At 41.5% G+C, this 13,179-nt stretch overlaps 1 protein-coding gene across 4 annotated transcripts in view; it reads right to left on the bottom strand.

Moving 5' to 3' along the window:
* uggt2 (UDP-glucose glycoprotein glucosyltransferase 2) overlaps nt 1-13,179 on the bottom strand; it is a 40,366-nt gene that overhangs the window by 1,479 nt on the left and 25,708 nt on the right. For 3 of the 4 annotated variants that reach the window (XM_083996772.1, XM_083996774.1, XM_083996773.1), the window contains exons 31-39: nt 11,041-11,125; nt 10,759-10,841; nt 3,807-3,911; nt 3,599-3,683; nt 2,530-2,712; nt 2,199-2,359; nt 1,273-1,387; nt 1,024-1,140; nt 102-264 (exon numbers count right to left, since the gene is read on the bottom strand). In XM_083996772.1, coding sequence (XP_083852898.1) covers nt 102-264; nt 1,024-1,140; nt 1,273-1,387; nt 2,199-2,359; nt 2,530-2,712; nt 3,599-3,683; nt 3,807-3,911; nt 10,759-10,841; nt 11,041-11,125 — 1,097 coding nt within the window. Of the gene's footprint in view, nt 1-101; nt 265-1,023; nt 1,141-1,272; nt 1,388-2,198; nt 2,360-2,529; nt 2,713-3,598; nt 3,684-3,806; nt 3,912-10,758; nt 10,842-11,040; nt 11,126-13,179 lie in introns of those variants that run through there. The other variant, XM_083996775.1, reaches the window with a different exon arrangement.

The following is a 13,179-nucleotide window of genomic DNA, read 5'->3' as shown; positions in this document are numbered from 1 at the left end:
GAGAGGAGGGGAAATGTGAATACAGAAATTGGACAGAAAAAAGAGCAGAGGTAAGAAAGAAACTGAAGAATTGATTGCATTTTCCAGTTTTCTTAATTAACCTTTGTTATGTTGTGAGGGAGTGGGAGTCTCTTTTTCCTTTGGATCTCCCTCCTCCTGGACCTGCTTCAGCAGCTCTTTAATCTCGTTGTCATATTCAACCCACTCAGGCACTATCCTTACTGCGGCCGTTAACTTGGGCTCCTTGGTCTTGGGGTTATTGCACTGCAACAGAAAAGCAGAGAAAACATCACTCACATCGCCATGGCCATTTCTCCCCTCCCCCATCCCCCCAACAAGTCAGGCTGTCATGGTCAGCACAGTCTGTGGCAGGCATCTGAACCTAATTTGATTTCCAATTCTGTTAAAAGGATGTTAGCCCACGTCTAGTGTCTGAATCGCCGGGTGGTGTCCTATACCACAATGAGACAATGCTTCCTATTTCAGTCTACCGGAGCCTGACCACTAAATTCTCTAAATTAGTTAAGGAGACTACGAGATTGCTTCTTAGTTGTCTCCTAAATGCCAAGTGCCTCATGAACATTAGTGGCTGGGAGCTACAGTTCCCTGTTAGAACCATTGTGGCTGAAAAACCTGAGTTGTTCTGCCTCAGCCAAAAAAAACTTGATCTTCGACCACCAAAAATATATCAGTTCATCCTTCAGCTCAAGTGGATAAGTGGACAAAAAGTTCTTTAACGGTATTACTCTGATAATAAGAGGACGAACAGATGAACAACCTGAAAAAAGAGCAATAAATAAATAAATAAAGGGGGGGGGGGGGATCTGCCTGTGATTCTGGCTGTCAGTCAAAAGATCAGTCTCATCAGCATGTTTCCACAGGCAGGAGTAAATAATACATTAGGATTTCACTATCTTAATAAAAGACACAATTAGATTTGATGGTGAATTATTTAGTAGCCTCCAAGTTTGCTGATTAGCTTCCACACATTACACAGACAGATCTAACTCCTCCGACACTCACCAGGTCTATAGTCTTTGCTGTGACTTTGGAGGCATTGTCACACCACGTCTCACACCACAGCCACTCCTGAGGAAGAGACTTGATGGCCACCTGGTGGATCATGTTGTTGGGAAGGTCCTGGAAAACATTATAAAATAAAAAAACATTGCAGCATCTCAAGATATTTCATTATGAACAAAGTGTAGTGGTAGGTGCTACTGTATAAGAATGAACTCTGCATCATATAATGCAGCGATGTGAGTGACATACCTGGTCCAGGTTGGACAGACTGTTGGGGTCTTGGCTCAAGGCCTGGTATTGGCCTCGTAATCTGTCCCCCGCTGCAATCTTTCGGAATTTCTTTAAGTCTACTACATACAGAGCACTGGTTGAAATAAGAGAGAGAAGAGAGAGGGGACAGGTGTGAGAAAACTATTTCCTGAAAGAGAAAGCCTGTAGGAGTGACTTCATAAAAAAAGAAAAGAAAAGAAAAAGACTCGATTAAGATCAATACCTCAGGCACATGCAGGTAATTGTACCTAACATGGCATTTTAATAAACCAAAAGGTGTAGACTATGTAATTTCACTCATCCCTTATTAGATTCAAGTCTGCTGGAGGATATTTCCCCACCTAATATTTTCCCTGGGCTCACAGATATGGATCATCCTTTACCCTCGCTGATGTTGTCCAACACCACAGAGCTGACAGGCTCACCAGCATCCTATCAAATCAATATGGTTTTCATGGCTTGTCTTTTTTTCTGTTATCATCAGCCCAGTGCAGTGGTGAAGAAGAAGTGAAACAGAAAATAAGGTCTGTGTTCAGCTACACAGCTCAACAGCTGCCACCTGATCAGCCATCACACTGACAGATGTAGAACTCCATACCCTGGAGAGCTCAACGTCTTACTTCAGACCACCTGCTTGATTTAATGTGCCATGGCTGTATAAAATAAATCAGATAGTAAAATATATGTCTATATTTATGGTGTATAATCCAATATGGTGGAATTCAATATTTCAACTTGTGTAGGGAAAATCAAGAGATGTTTATAGTTTCTAACTTCAGGTGGATTGATTAAATTCTGTGGCCTGAAAGGTGAAAAATTACGCTGAAGAATAATAAAGCATTTGAATCCTTGCCAGACTTTTCAAGGCAGTGGAATGCATTTCACAGTCTGCCATGGAAGTATACCTGATATGGTATTTCCTGTGTCCCAGATGTGAGGCCCAATAGCCGGTTTTCCAAAAGCGATAGCCTTCCATTTCTCGGCGGCTATCACAAAACGGGGTGTAGCCATAAGGAGCACCCTCCAGGTTTAATTCCCTCAACTCCTTCAGATCAGCCCGAACTATCTGAGAGAGAGAGAGTGAGAACATTGGTTAGGACAGAGAGGATTGACGACTCTGCAGTGATGTTCAAAACCTCATCCAATCTTCACACCAGCGCAGAGGCAGATCCAGACAAGTCTCGCACTTTCAGCCTTACAGATTGCTCTTCCCTGTCAGTCCGATTTGATCCCTACCTGGTCGGCGTCCACAAAGATGATCTTGTCCACAGCCAAGGGGAACAGAACATCCAGGAACAGGATTTTGTATCCCCAGATAATGCGCTGCTTCTCAGTCTGCTGGTGGAGCCAGCGGGGCCACTTGTACTGCACCAGCTCGTACTGGAAGCCGTACGACTCTGCCATGTGAGAGATGGTCTCCTAATTGGAAAACAAAACACGTCTATTAATAGCGTCTATTTATGTAGATTAGCAAAATCGCAACTCGGTGTGTAGCATAAGGACAAGCACAGCAGCCCAGGATCAAGTCCAACAATCATCCTCTCTCTCTCTGTCATCACCGGAATTCAGACAAATTCTAATTTAAGAAGAAATGAAGTAATGAAGCTGCTGGGACACGCCTGTAATTCAACGCTTTTACCTTCAAAAGTCACAACTGGGCATTGAACAAGTCCAAGTCCCAAGTTCATCACTCTTAAGTGTCCCCAGGACACGCTTCCTTTGTGTTGAGTGAATTTGTAGTGCGCGTGTTGTCAAATTGATGAAGATGTTTTCTGCGTTTGCAGCACATTTGTGTATTTGCAGAAGGCCGCGGTGCGCTGAGCTCTCAGGGCCACTGTACAATTAAGAATTACATTTATGTTTATCTTGCACAGAAGAAAACAGATGATGTTGGTAAGTTAGATATAAGTATTCCTTTGGCATAAGAAAATACTGCACAATCATGATGCATGGCTTGAATTAAGAGTGGCATTATATACAGTTAAAGACATTTGAAGATGGTAATTAAAGTTAAACTTTCATTCACATGAAAAATTGGACTTGTGTGGCCTCACCTCCATCAGGCAATTTTGTTTGATAATTTTGCAACTTAAAGTGTCACAGGGGGCGATGAACCCCCCCCCCCAACCACCACCCCCACATCAAAAACCTGAGATTAAACACACATCACCAAAAAGGAGCGAACAACCCACAGACATTTTCTTTACTTAGATAAGTGAATCTCTGAAGAGGTGTGATAACGTTATTTTTGAAACGGCAGGAAGAAGCGAGATGCTTGTCTGTGGTGGTGAAGTCAGGGAAGTACCTTGAACGACGGGGAGAGGTAATTCTTGAGGAACCAGAACTTGACAGGTGTTTTGGTATGCCGGAGGACAGACAGCATCATTATTCTGAAATCGAGACAGAAAGATTGAGAGGTGAGTCTCAGGATCGGGACTAAAAAGGGATGTAATGTGGAGGACCTGGAAAGTCAGCGTGTGACTGTGTGTGTTTGTGAACTGAATGCGACTCACCTCAGAAAGCGCTCATACAGATGGCCCGAGGCCACAGAAAATATATTTAGAACGTCTTCTTTCTTCTTCTCTCCATCATCCTTCTTGGAGCCGCCACCTGTGATGCTGTAAATCAGACCATAATACATGAGTCTGCCGTGTTTTGATTGATGCCTGTTTTTCACATAGTGACAGTAAATCAGCACTAAGCCAGTAGCCACCATGCTTTCATAAAGGCAGCAGTAATAATAGTTATTTCACCCAAGCAGAACACATTTTCAAACAAACCATGCATCACTGCACAGCAAACTGAAATGCTTTAAATATGAAGCAATAACAATACACTTTATTTATAGGCAACTTTCAAGGCACTCAAGGACACCTCACCATCAAAAACAAAAGGTAAGTATGAGGCATAAACACAAAATGAATTAGAATAAATGTAATTGTACAGTATACAAATAAATATGATTAAGCACTAGTGTATATGAGTTAAACAGAGAAGGCAAGTTTGAAGAGGTGTGTTTTGAGGTGGGATATGAAAACAGAAATAGAATCAATATTACAGATGTCTTGTGTAAGTGAGATCCAGAGTCAAGGAGCAAGTTCTAGAAAGCTACAAGTCTGACAGGATTTCAACAGCAGTTCAGTTGTCCTGCTGGCAACTATAATCAATGCATTACATTAGAGACAGTGAAGGAGGCAGAAATTTACATCGCCTTATACTTACACACCTGCACAGCCACTTGAGTTCATTGTACAAAGTAAAGTATCCTATATTTCAGATTACGCTCAGAGTAGATGCACATTTTTTAATTTTTTGGTAACAATAAAAATGAAATAATCACCTTTTATAAGGCTGCAGAGCATGAACTCAACAATACGCAACCTTATGGCTGTGTGTACATGTCACAGCAAAAAGGCACTTACAGATATTATGGATAATTGTTCCAGGGGTTGGTAGCAACAATGGCCAACAACATCAGCTCCTCTTATCTGTTTTAAAAACAGTGTTGCCATGATGTGCTGACAGTTCTATAATGGTGTGAAAAGAGAAGGAGCTTCTTTCCCGAGAGGAGACTGACATCCTCCTGTGGGATGTGAGTTCTAAGTAAATGTACAGCACCCTATTCTACTGAATGATGAAAGCTGTGGTGAGTTTTTCTTTTTTTTTTTAAATTCATAATTCATGGTATAAGCATGTTAACTTGTTATTCATTTGGAATTCTGATATTCCTAGTTAAAAACCCACTGTACCAGGGCAGTCCTGATGAGTCTGGGAGCAGTTTGGGAGGTTTAAGACTGGATCTCTAAACCCCTAAACTCCCTGAATATTTGCAATTTCTCCTCCAGTTGTCATGGGGGGGGGTGAACTGGGGTTAAATTGGTCTGAGACTCTGAAGTCTGAATCTGAATTTAGAGAGAAATTGCTGTTGCCCTGGTAATTTGGTGATGTAGGATGGGAATGAAGAGAAAGAAATGTGAAAGTGGAAGGTCCTGCGGGAATTAAGTGATTAAAAGAGAGACAGAACTTTAAATTGTCTACATGGAGCTGAATAAGCTGTGTTTGTCCTCAGGATGTTAACATCTCCAACGCTGTTAATTTGCATTGCATTGCTGCAGTGACTAGTCAATCGTGTGATTAGCAGATAATCACAAAATGTATCAGCAATCATTACAAATTATGGTTTAAATAATTTACCACACAAAAACATCTTATTATAAAACAGTTAGCTCTGGTCCATGATCAAGATTTAAAATGCTCTGGAAACACACCCCTGCATCACCGTGCCAAACAAACTGTTCCAAAAAGTCGGCCGCTGTTGTGAATTTTCATGTTTTGGCTAAATGTGGAAAGTAACGGAAAGGACAGGATAGACAAGGAATCCTGCAATCTTACTGGTTCCCAAACTACGAGCGGAGATGCTCGAGCAACATCCACTGTTTATAATAGCACCTCTATACCAGCAACTAGGAGTGCTAACACAATGGAACACTAATTCAGCATGTGCACGTTTAACGGTGTTATCCAGATATAAGTTTATTATCCCCCCAATCTTTACATGAGCTTTCTACTAGGTCTGTGTGTAAGTGCATCTGTGGTGTTGCTTGGCAACAATGCTGTTAAATGTTGAAGAGCTTCTTGTACATTGCTTGGTGGAAGAATTATCCATCCATTAGCTATACCACTTATACTTATAGCAATGCGGGGGAAAGAATGGTTACTTGTATAAAAAAAAAATAAAAAAAATGATGAGTGTTTATTTCATGAGACCTTTCCAGGTATAGTGACCATTATAAAAAAGCAATAATCCTGTGATAAAGCTCAAAGTAATTTTTTAACACCTCGTGTGTTTCTTAGGTTTCTAGACCGAGAATAGTGTTCTAACTTAAAAGTCAAGATGGGCGAAAAAGATGAAAATGAAGAGCTGTGTGATTTTGACAACTGTGACAAAGGTGCAGAGCAAAGTATTTACCTCAGGGTTATCTGTGGTGTATGCAATGCCACCTCAATACCAAACCACCAAGCAAGGAAAAACACTGGCCGTGCCTTAGGGAGAGAATTGCACACAGTGTGTCCAAATAAAGATATTGTCCATCAAGTCACTCCTTTCCCTTTAAGACTGAATTGGACTTTTAATTCATTTAAAAAAATCTAGTTATAGATGAGCACGAAGCAACATCCCTCAACTGCTATTAAAGAGCAGTGGCTCATGATGCAAGGCACATTTAGCGGACAGAAGTAAGGACTTGTGCTGGAGGGTAGATGTGTCTGCAGTCAAACTGTGTGTCCTTGTCTGAAACAGACTGCTGATGAGGGAAGGAGTGTCTCTCCCACATTCAATCACAACCGCAGCTACGGCCCTGAGGCTCCAGGAAGACACCAGTGAGTGAGAGGGAGGTGTGAAGGGAGGGGAGGAAGCATAATGTTTGTCTCCACATGTCCTCTAAAACCAACTCCCTGGCACACATGCAAAAGTCAGTGAGCAAGTCGCAAAAACCATACACAACACATTTTTGTTTTACCATTAAATTGTAATTCCCTCTGTCCTTCTGAAACACTGTGTGCATTTCTTGCACTTTAACAAGCATCCTCCACAAATTGAGGCATTGCTTTCTCTCATTGATGAGTTGGTCATCTGGGGAGTCACCACAGTAGGGTCTGCAGATACTGAATGTCTATCATGAATAACTGCAACAGCGGAGGGAGGCCCTGATCAGATGAGAATATTTTCATGGTTAGGGCTTTTGTTAATATTTCAGAAGCAAAGCTTTTAATTATGAAGAACTAGTAAAACACCTGCATACATTTTACCCTCATGGCACAGCAGCACAGATGAAACCACAATGATATTCTGCACCCCTTCCTATTTTCTAATTTATCATTATGTGCATACGAATTAGTGTGTTATTGCCAAAAATGCATGTTGCAAGGTCACAGTGGCCATGACCTTTGACCTCCTCAGTCTAATTCACACTCTAGTTCATCCCTTGGCACAAGTGGATATTTGTGCCTGATATAATGACATGGGCGATTCCTGATACATCACATTCACAAGAATGCGTCGTTACTGTGACCTTAAACTTTGACCTTTGCCCAATGAAATCTAATTATTTCATCTTTGAGTCCAATGAATGTTTGTACTATATTTGAATAAATTCCCTTAAGGAGTTAATAAGACAAGAATGGGTTGGATGTATGGACGACTGGAAGAATGGGCAGCGAAAAAAACAACAACATAATGTCCCCAGTCTTGGCTGTTGTTAGCAAGGATGGCACAGGCCCCATCTAACACTCTCCATCAGAATGATCCTATGACTAGTTGGGGAGAGGTGGCTTTTACTGTACCCTGCACCTGAAGCTTAAATAAGTCCCTCAGGTTACATAGCTACTGACAGTCTTTCATACCCTGTGTGGCCATGATGCTTCTGAGCTCGAAGAGCAGCATAAAGGAGATTAAACTCTACGAGTTCCCCAGGCTGAAGGCAGCAGGAGGAGAAACGTACCTTCATCTTACTCACAACCAACAACAAAGAAGAGAACAAGAGAGAAAGCACAAAAGGAAAATAAAAAAAAGCATAAAGCAAGTGGTTATGGTTACGGGAAGAACAAAGATTAAAGAAGGAAGCAAATCTATTTTAAGTCAGGCTCATTATTGCTCAACAGAGATAAAGCTCCATTTAAACATGAGAATTCTGTTCTTCAGAGTAGACTTTCTGATACTTTCTGATGGAGCCACCCTCACTAATTCTTCAGAGGTGTTAGATTAATACACAGCCTTCAGTTCCGCCCTTTACAACAAATCGCTTGAAGCGTAGAGGTTACAAATGGGGTAACAGGTATTAAGGACACCTAACCCTAACAATGTTTCGTGAGAGCACAGACAATGTCGACACAGTGTCTTTGCTGAAATATTCAGACCCTTTCACCTTCACAAACCTCAAACCTCACATCATTATTATGCTACGTAGCCATTTCAATGTGGGTTTTTCTAGAACAGTCATTCCAGGTCCTGTGAAATCCAGTCTATTCCACTGATGAAAAAACACATTTTCTAGTGAAGGTTGTACTGTCAAATGAGTACATACTGTTTTCACATTTTGTGTCACTTGTTACTCAGACTAAATTGTACTTGGTGGTTTTTCAACAATGCTTTGATGCATCTTTTAATTAGTCGTCATTCCAACTTAAGTTGACAGTAGCTGCCACTTGATATTTAAGAGGAGGGAGTTTCCAGAGCATTTTTATTAATACTGGACCAGATAGACAGATAGTGTATAAACAGTAAGTACAGCCAGAGGATATATGGCTATAGTTTTTTGCACGGCATGATGAGTGGCTTCTATGTCTTAAGATTTATGAACTTGTGTTTTGAAAGGAGGGGACACTGGAATCATGCCAGATGAAAGTACTTTCCTCTCTCCAAATGCAGTCAAATTTAAGTTAATTTTAGATTCATGCATCACAGGCACTTAAGGAGCAATTATGTCTCTTGAAACCATCTTATTCATCCTTTCGTTTAACCTTTTAATGTTATGAGTATTTTTATAACACAAATGCAAGCATACCATGGGAAAAGGTTTTAAGATTAGATTCAATTAGAAATCTATTCATCCATCTATCCATCCTCTTTCGCCTTCTTATCTGGCCCTGGTCAAAGCAGGAGCAGGCTATATGGAGTAGCTCGAATGTTGTTCTCCCCAACGACATCCTAGAGTTCCTAATTAGCAGATGCCAAGGCCAGGAGGGATTTGTAATCTCTTCAGCTCGTTCTGGGTCTGCCTCGGGGTACGCTCCCAGTTGGACAAGCCTAGAATACCTCTACAGGACGTGTCCAGGAAGTGCCCTGATCAGACAGCCCAACTACCTGAATTAGCTTCGATCAACGAGATGGGAGCAGTGGATTCTACTTGGAGGTCCTCAGCTGGTCCCCCAGGGATGAGCGCACCAAGAATGTGTTTGAATACACATACAGCTCTAACTCCAATTACCCATCAGCCCGATGTCTCACAGCAACAGCAAGATATTTGCAAACAACCCAATATATATGGTCACCGCCCTTCTGATGTCCACATACGACATATAGACTGGCGCAAACTCTACTACTGAAAAGGTTTTAGTAGAGAAAAGAGCTGGTGCACAGCTCCATGACATGGACAGTCTTTACAGCTCAGACTGTGTGTAAGAATCAACAGTCAGTTTGCAGCATCCTGGTGCTGCTAGGTAGTTTCCTTTGCCAGCAAAGCCCAAAGGGCTTTCTCCTTTCAATTCATGTCTCCCTGCAGTGCTGGTGTCCTCTCTTCATTGTCAAAGACATTTGGCAGCAGCTGCCAACTGAACGATAAAGTCGACCAGCAGAACGGCAGTGATTCCCATCTAAGTCCCTTCAGGTGTTATCAATATGAGAACTCTGGAATTCATGGGTGGTGCCATCTCCAGGACCTCGAACTCTGGCAAGGGTGCTCTAAGGCTCTTCAGCAATTGGCATTGACTTCATTAATGGTCCTCCTGTTCACCAGCTGCCTAACCAGGTCCTTAAAAGTGTCCCCGAATACAGCTTAGTTCAATTCGACTTTGTCAACTCCAGGAAGAGAAACACACTATAGCTAAGATTTGTCTAATTGATTGATACTGATCTGCGTACTGCCCTCATTCTGGTTCCTTTTCAAGTTCCAAGAACTTAGGGAGCCATGTTTAGCTGCAGTCTGATCAGTAACACAAGATACAGTAGTTGATGATAAATCCAATGGCACAGATTTCACTTTACTACACAGCTTAAGCCTAGTGTACACAGTAAATTATGTTTATGTACATATATCTACTGTATGAACACAAACATAAATACAGGCTACAACACGACCTGTACTGTTGAAATGACCACATGAAAAAAAAAAAAACATATAAATGCAAAAAATATATGAACATGGAAAAGTAAAAATATTTCAACACATCTCTACAATCTTACCATATCCATTTAGACAATTATATTACCGGTAAGTCATTCTGATTCATTACACCACTTAAAGCAGCATCGCAGTTGAAAGCAACCAATAAACACTGCATGCTAATGAGTATGACAAAGAAGTTTTAGGTGTTAAATGGGTTGCAGCAACACTGCCTACCTTTTCTCAAAAGTGCTCCAAACACTTCATACAGCAAGCATTAAGTGAGGAGACAGGATCACACAGTTAGGAAGTGTTGAGGGGGAAAAACACACACAAATGCACACACACACATACCTACAGAAGCACATATTTTTTGCAAGACTAGATCTTACAGCATAATATCGCAGTCTGGATCCTGTGGAGGAGTAAGATCTCCTGAAACAGCAATGTATAATTGACAAACAGAAGGCAGATCAACGAATCCACCAATCAATGAGCTGCAGCTTACTGCCAGTCAGATGCAGGAGGATTTTAAACCTACTAAAACCAACCAGATGTTGCCTGTATGTGAGGAAAGATTACGCACCTTGCTATGGAGTCCCATATGCCTTTGCTCTCACTAGCTTCACTTAAAAGATCTTCATTGATTTTATCGGCCTTTTTCTGCACCTATGATGAGAGAGGAGATGCAAGACAATGATGCTCTTACTGATTTATCTCACAGACTGTGTAAAATCGCTTCAACATCCTCAATTTGTGACCTGTGAACGAGATGCACATCATAGAAAACCGCAGAAGAGCATTTTACTGTAAATTCAATAATGTTCAGTGCCATGAAGCGTTTAATGTACATTTGAATAATACTCACTCTGACTTTGATGATCTTACTGTGGAAACTGTTCAGCACAACTCTAACATCCCCCACATCTGCAGGGGAATCAGTTCCGTCGTGCCTGAAAAAGAGTGAAAAAGCGATTACCATTACTGAGAGTAAGAATCAATCATTATGAAATCTCAATAATGCATCTGTAGTTGGTTAGTCTAACATGGGTGAAGCTCCACCTATAAATTGAAATCTATCAACAGTGGTAAATGACATCATCAATGAATTAAAAAAAATAACATCAATTCAATACAATGAATGTATATGATCGTTCTCAGCCCCTACACATGCCAAGATGATTTATCCCTAGCCACAGACTTCTGAACAAGAAATCAGTAATAGATTAAATCTGGCAAGCAACTTATTTGGCCGTGGATAGGGATGAGTGCTGTCATTTCTCTTCAGTGTATGTGTTTGATTGACAGATGAGCCGGCAGTTGCACAGAGCCACAGTGTAAACAAACTTGAGCTGGTAACTGTAATGTACAAGCTGAGCACAGACACCACTTACTGTAGGAGTGGAAGGGAAGAACTGAAGAATAAGAACAAGAGCATTTAGCAGTGTAAAACCAACCAATGCTGATTTCTTTTTTCTTTTTTCCGTTTTGTTATAGAACTACTCCACCAATCAGTCTGACTAATAAATGCTTGTTAATTATGTGCTAATGTCCACAACTGAAATGAATTACATTTGTGTTAGTGACTGAGGTTGGATCATGTGCATTGGACATAGCAAGAGCACAAGGAAATCCACAGTGTAGACTCAACTGCTCTATGAAGGAGACAACAGCAGCTAATGGACGGAGCACTGACAGAGAGTGAGAGCGCGCACTTAAAAGCGGATACTGGGACATCTGCCAGGGTCACACTACGACCTTATTCATTACCCTCCATCACCATTAGGAATCACCTTACCATTATTTTATCCATCACTATTTCCCAGCCATGCTGTATATACTGGGAGATTTAATGAGACAGTCGGTACAGTATTGACTGTGTAACACTGGCCTTTCACTGTAATTGTTTTAGGACTGATTTGTGCAGTGGCAAATGTGTTTTGGCAGGCAGCATCTGCAGGGTCTGATGGTGAAACACCAGAGAGCCAACTCCAGGCAGAAATGAGCAATGGGCTATGATGCACATTATGACCCCAATGCTTACTAAAGGCAAAAAAAACCAACCTTGATAAATGCCCCCTCCTCATTTGGCCCAAAGTGCATCCTCCCCATGTTCAAGTGCTGCTTGTTCTTTGCCCCCGCTGCTGTCACCGGTGCAACTCAGCCTTTAGGGCTTGTGTTAGAAAGCACCAGAGATCAATCTGTATCCCTGCTCTGAGGAGAGGAGAGCTGGCCATCTCATTCATCGCTGTCAGGGCGAGACGCAGCGGCAGCGCGGAGGAAAACGCAGGCTCTGGGACCAGAACGCAGAGACACTCCCACTAGGCTCTGATCGGCCACCTAACCAGAGCAGAGTGCCGCTAACCACAAGAATAATGACACTGCCAAGGTGAAAAATGACATCACCTCTTAGCTTCACCAGGAGGATTGGGGAATAAATCTTGGTTGTCTGATATGATTCCAGGGGAACCAAAGGCTGTACGTGTCCTAAATCTTATGTGAGGATAGCCAGGGAGAACAATATCTGTGGTTGTAGGGACATCTAGTATGGTGCACTACAGCTGCAAATGCAGACCTGTGTACATGGTAACTTGGGATAATTGCAACTTGAATATAAAGGATGATTGTTTTCTGGTATGTTACATAGAATAATGTAAAAGTTCCTCTGATAGGAATTTTATTTGTTTTCGATGAGATTAGAAAGTGCCACAGTACACTTTAGTAAAACTGCAGAAAAAAAGACACTGAATCTGGCAGTGGTACAGGCAGATAAGATGCATACCACATAAGTGTAAAATCCACGGTTCGACTGGCAGGGGATCCTTATTTGCATGCCATACAGCACACTCTCTCCCTATGTTTCATGTTTATCTCTGCATTGACGGTAAAACAAAGGCAACATGCCAAAAATAATCTTTAAAAAAACACAACAAAAGCATTGAATCTTTTTTTTTTTTGAGAAAATGTATCAAACCCCAACCAAAGCACAGTACTGTTCTATTCATCC

Source organism: Trachurus trachurus (genome assembly GCF_905171665.1).
Source record: "Trachurus trachurus genome assembly, chromosome: 21".
In the NCBI taxonomy this organism is placed as follows: Eukaryota; Metazoa; Chordata; class Actinopteri; order Carangiformes; family Carangidae; genus Trachurus; species Trachurus trachurus.
Note: the sequence above shows the minus strand (reverse complement) of the source record. Positions and strands in the feature narration are given on the sequence as shown.